General features: G+C 34.6%; 1 protein-coding gene across 1 annotated transcript; it reads left to right on the forward strand.

Annotated features, from left to right (window-relative positions):
- The first annotated feature begins 256 nt into the window (after window positions 1-256).
- On the forward strand, window positions 257-2775 carry LOC145116495 (palmitoyl-monogalactosyldiacylglycerol delta-7 desaturase, chloroplastic-like). Its single transcript, XM_079052836.1, has 5 exons — window positions 257-1264; window positions 1623-1763; window positions 1831-1971; window positions 2182-2288; window positions 2377-2775. Exons 1-5 carry the CDS (start codon window positions 707-709, stop codon window positions 2579-2581), a joined length of 1152 nt encoding a protein of 383 aa, XP_078908962.1. The 5' UTR covers window positions 257-706; the 3' UTR covers window positions 2582-2775.
- Window positions 2776-4093: the final 1318 nt, after the last annotated feature.

Raw genomic sequence — 4093 nt, forward strand, 5'->3', positions numbered from 1 at the left:
TAGTATAACTCAACCATGGAACATCCTATTTGGATAAATGTAAAACGGGTATTACAAATGCATGTTTATACCCACTCTTTACGCTAGATTTTTGCTCATTATATTTTAGTGATAGTAACAGAAAGAGCCGTATGAACCATGAACAAGAAGTCCCTATGAACTACGAGTTCACTATGCGTGTTTTCTATGCTCTAAAGTAGAACGAATATATAGCTTTATATATGAAGGGAACAACAGAAAGTCATGATCTTTAACCATTGGATTTATAAATAAAAAATCCCATCACCTACGTTAAAGATCGATAATCACACATACAATACAATACTATTTCCAAAAGTTGCAATCAAACTCAAATAGCAAAGCTGTTTAGCATGTGTGATTGCAATGGAAGGTCTGGAATTAGCACGACCAGACCATACAACTTGAGTCAACGAGTGGCATAATGAAGCACTTGTTGTACGCATTCTCACAAACAGCTGGTGCGCGTGAACACAGGATAAAAGTACCCATCCACAGAATTGAAATCTTGAAGAATATCAACAATTCAAGATCTTTTGACAAATCTGTGGATGAAATTTCCTATACAAATAAATCTTCACAGCCATATCGGCATTGCCACGTGGGGTTCTTTATCGACTGCGTATTTGATGATCTGGGTAAGATTTGCCGAATTCCGTCGTCGTATTCGTAAAAATTAAATTAAAAAATGGAGATAGAAGCACATCTTCATATACCTATAAAACAAATCAAGGTTGATAAATCAGAACCACCAATGGCGTTGATAGCGCCACCTCCTGCCGCCGAATTCTTTCCAAAACTAATCCACCGCTCAAAATCGGTACCATCTCACCTCTACACCGAACAGCGGCGGGTTATACAGACAAAAACGAGTATGAAAACCGCCCACCACCACCTCAAAAGACATGCGTTGCGAATTGTCAACGCGGCGGTGGAAGGCGGTGGACAGGCAAGAATTTTGTTGTCGGACGTGGTGGTGAAGCGGCCGAGGGAGGTGTATAGGGGTAGGAAATGGAATGCCATGGACCTGACGACGGCGGGAGTGGTGGTGGCGATGCATTTGCTATGTGGTTTCGCTCCTTTTACATTCAGTTGGGGAGCTTTATCGGTAGCGGTGGCGTTGTATGTGGTGACTGGGCTTTTGGGTATTACTCTCTCCTTCCACAGAAATCTATCTCACAAAAGCTTCAAGCTCCCGAAATGGCTTGAATACACGTTCGCTTATTGCGGGGTCCATGCTCTTCAGGTGAAAATCAAACATTCTTGTTCATTAATTTTTATTTTAGATATACTATATATAAAATCAATTTTTTATTTTAATAGACACCTCTTCTGTTTGTTTATAAACTTATTTGACATATTTATTAAACCAATGATTTTGATAATATAAATATTATCAAGATTGAACTGACATTTATATCGAAATTCACATAAATTAATCGATTTCGAAAAGGATGATGGTTATAGCTAGTCTTACTCTTATAGATGTCCTTTAAATTACAGTAATCAAATTATAAATATAAAATAAAATGCATATATTTTTGTTTACTCCAGATTGTTCTTATCAAACTCGCCATTGTTGACCTGAAATATGAATTCATCAGGGAAACCCAATAGATTGGGTGAGCACACATAGGTATCATCATCAATACTGTGATTCGGAGAAAGATCCACATAGCCCGATTGAAGGATTTTGGTTCAGTCATATGAGTTGGTTGTTTGATACTGACAACGTTACAAAAAGGGTACGGATTTCTCAAGTTAATTTCTAACTGTTCACCATTTGATTACTTTCAATGTTTCATGTTGCAGTGTGGAGAGCCGAACAACGTTGGAGATTTGGAGAAACAACCATTTTATAGGTTTCTTAGAAGAACTTATGTCGTACATCCAGTAGCACTCGCCCTTGTTCTATATGCACTCGGGGGATTTCCCTTTATTGTATGGGGAATGGTATGACACATGTATGCTTTTACTTTATGGCTTTAATCTAAATTTCCCAAAATAGTAGAATGACTTGATAAGTTTGTGATGAACTTATAACAATAATGAAAGTTGTAGTTCACAACCTAAGACGTAAAGGTTGTTATGTATCATGATGTTATATCTTATTTCAAGAAACCGAAACATTTTAAGATCACCAATATATTGATTTGAATACAGGGTGTGAGGATAGTTTGGGTGTACCACATTACATGGCTAGTGAACTCGGCTTGTCATGTATGGGGACAACAAGCATGGGACACTGGAGACCTTTCGCGAAACAATTGGTGAGTGATAACCTATTAAAATAGTTTCAGTTTCATTTTGTTTAGATATACACTACATGAAAAATATTGGCAACATGAACATGGAAAGGTGGGTGGGAATTCTAGCATTTGGAGAAGGATGGCACAACAATCACCATGCATTTGAATACTCAGCAAAACATGGATTAGAATGGTGGCAGATCGATATGACATGGTATATGATTCGGTTTCTTGAGGTTATTGGGGTGGCCGTTGATGTTAAGCTACCAACACAAACTCATATTCAAAGAATGGCATTCCATCCCAAAACTTGATCTTCATAACTCTACTTTTGGATATTGAGCATCAAGTTTGAAAAGACAGGTTATCATTTTTAGTGTTAAGCGACTAGTTTATAACCTATTGTTTTTTTTTTCATGTTTTGTGTACATGAGGAACCTTGTCACTTATCCTTTTACTTATGTTTATATAGATATTAAGAGTATAAAGCATGACTAATTACTAATCACATGATTATAAGGGCATTTTAGCATGCACATGTATAACCTTTTTTTTTCGTGGTTTTGAAATATTAGTCCCCCATTCCACAAGGTTTTTGCAAAATGCTATATTCGTCTGAATTGGACACATTTCCTTTCTTTTGAGAGACAAGTGTAAACCCATGCTTAAGGAGTGTTCATTTGAAACCTAAATTTCTTACTTAGGATACATTCATGCGTATATAAATCCAGAAATACAATTTGTTATATAATTTAAAACATGCATGTTTGACTAACTTGAGTAACTAAGGGCATGTTTGGGTTAGCTTTTTTAGCACAAAAGATGATTTTTAAGAAAAAGTGCTTATTAGCTTATGACTTTTAGGAAAAGCTGATTTTAAAAAGTGTTTGGATAAGAAAAACTGTTTTTTAGGAGCAAAATGACTTAAAAAGCTAATAAGCTAGGATTTTCCAGCTTTTTGAAAGCTTTACTTTTTCCTATCTAAAAAGCTGTTTTAAAAATCGCTTTTTAAATACACAAACACTTTTTTAGCTTATTAGCTTTTTGAAAAGCTAAAAAGCTAATAAGCTAATAAGCTATTTTAAAAAGTTATCCCAAACACCCACTAAGTATTTATTAGCTAGAATACATTTATAGATTATAGAGTAAATTACAGTTTTGGTCCATGTGGTTTGCTCAGATTCACACTTTCAAACCAAATTTTGAAAATTCGACAAGATGCATCCCTGTGGTTTAAAGAAATTGCACTGCACATCCTTAATCCATTTAAAAATACCATTTTATCCTTACTTTTTTATTTTTGTTTTTGTTATATATATATATATATATATATATATATATATATATATATAATTGTGTAATTTTTTATATATTGCCGCTTACATTTTATTTTATTTTATTTATATTTTTTATGATTTTTATTTTTTTTGGAATTTTATTCGAAATAAAGTCATTGAAGATGTCAACTTGGTTGTTACGAAACATCGACCATAACCTTAAGAATCAAATCTAACTCCAGTAAAGTCACCTATAATCACCACCTCAACATCCCGTCTCGAGATAAGAGCCTGAATCATTTTTAACCCCATATATTTATGTGATTATCAATACATCCTTGTAGCTCCATACTAGTGCAAATTATGTGAAACATTTTCAAATGCTTATGTGGGTCTTCGTTCTCCAAATCATGATAAGTAGGAAGATGGTGTATCAAACTTGATTTCAATTCTATACGCCCTTCAAGAACATGGTAATTGATGTCATTAGGAGTTTGAGTGACATTAGTGTCTTAAGGTTCTTTCATGAACTTCTTCTCCCGCCATTGG

This window comes from Lactuca virosa, chromosome 5, assembly GCF_052849685.1.
Source record: "Lactuca virosa cultivar CGN04683 chromosome 5, Lactuca_virosa_CGN04683_v6, whole genome shotgun sequence".
Taxonomy (NCBI): domain Eukaryota; kingdom Viridiplantae; phylum Streptophyta; class Magnoliopsida; order Asterales; family Asteraceae; genus Lactuca; species Lactuca virosa.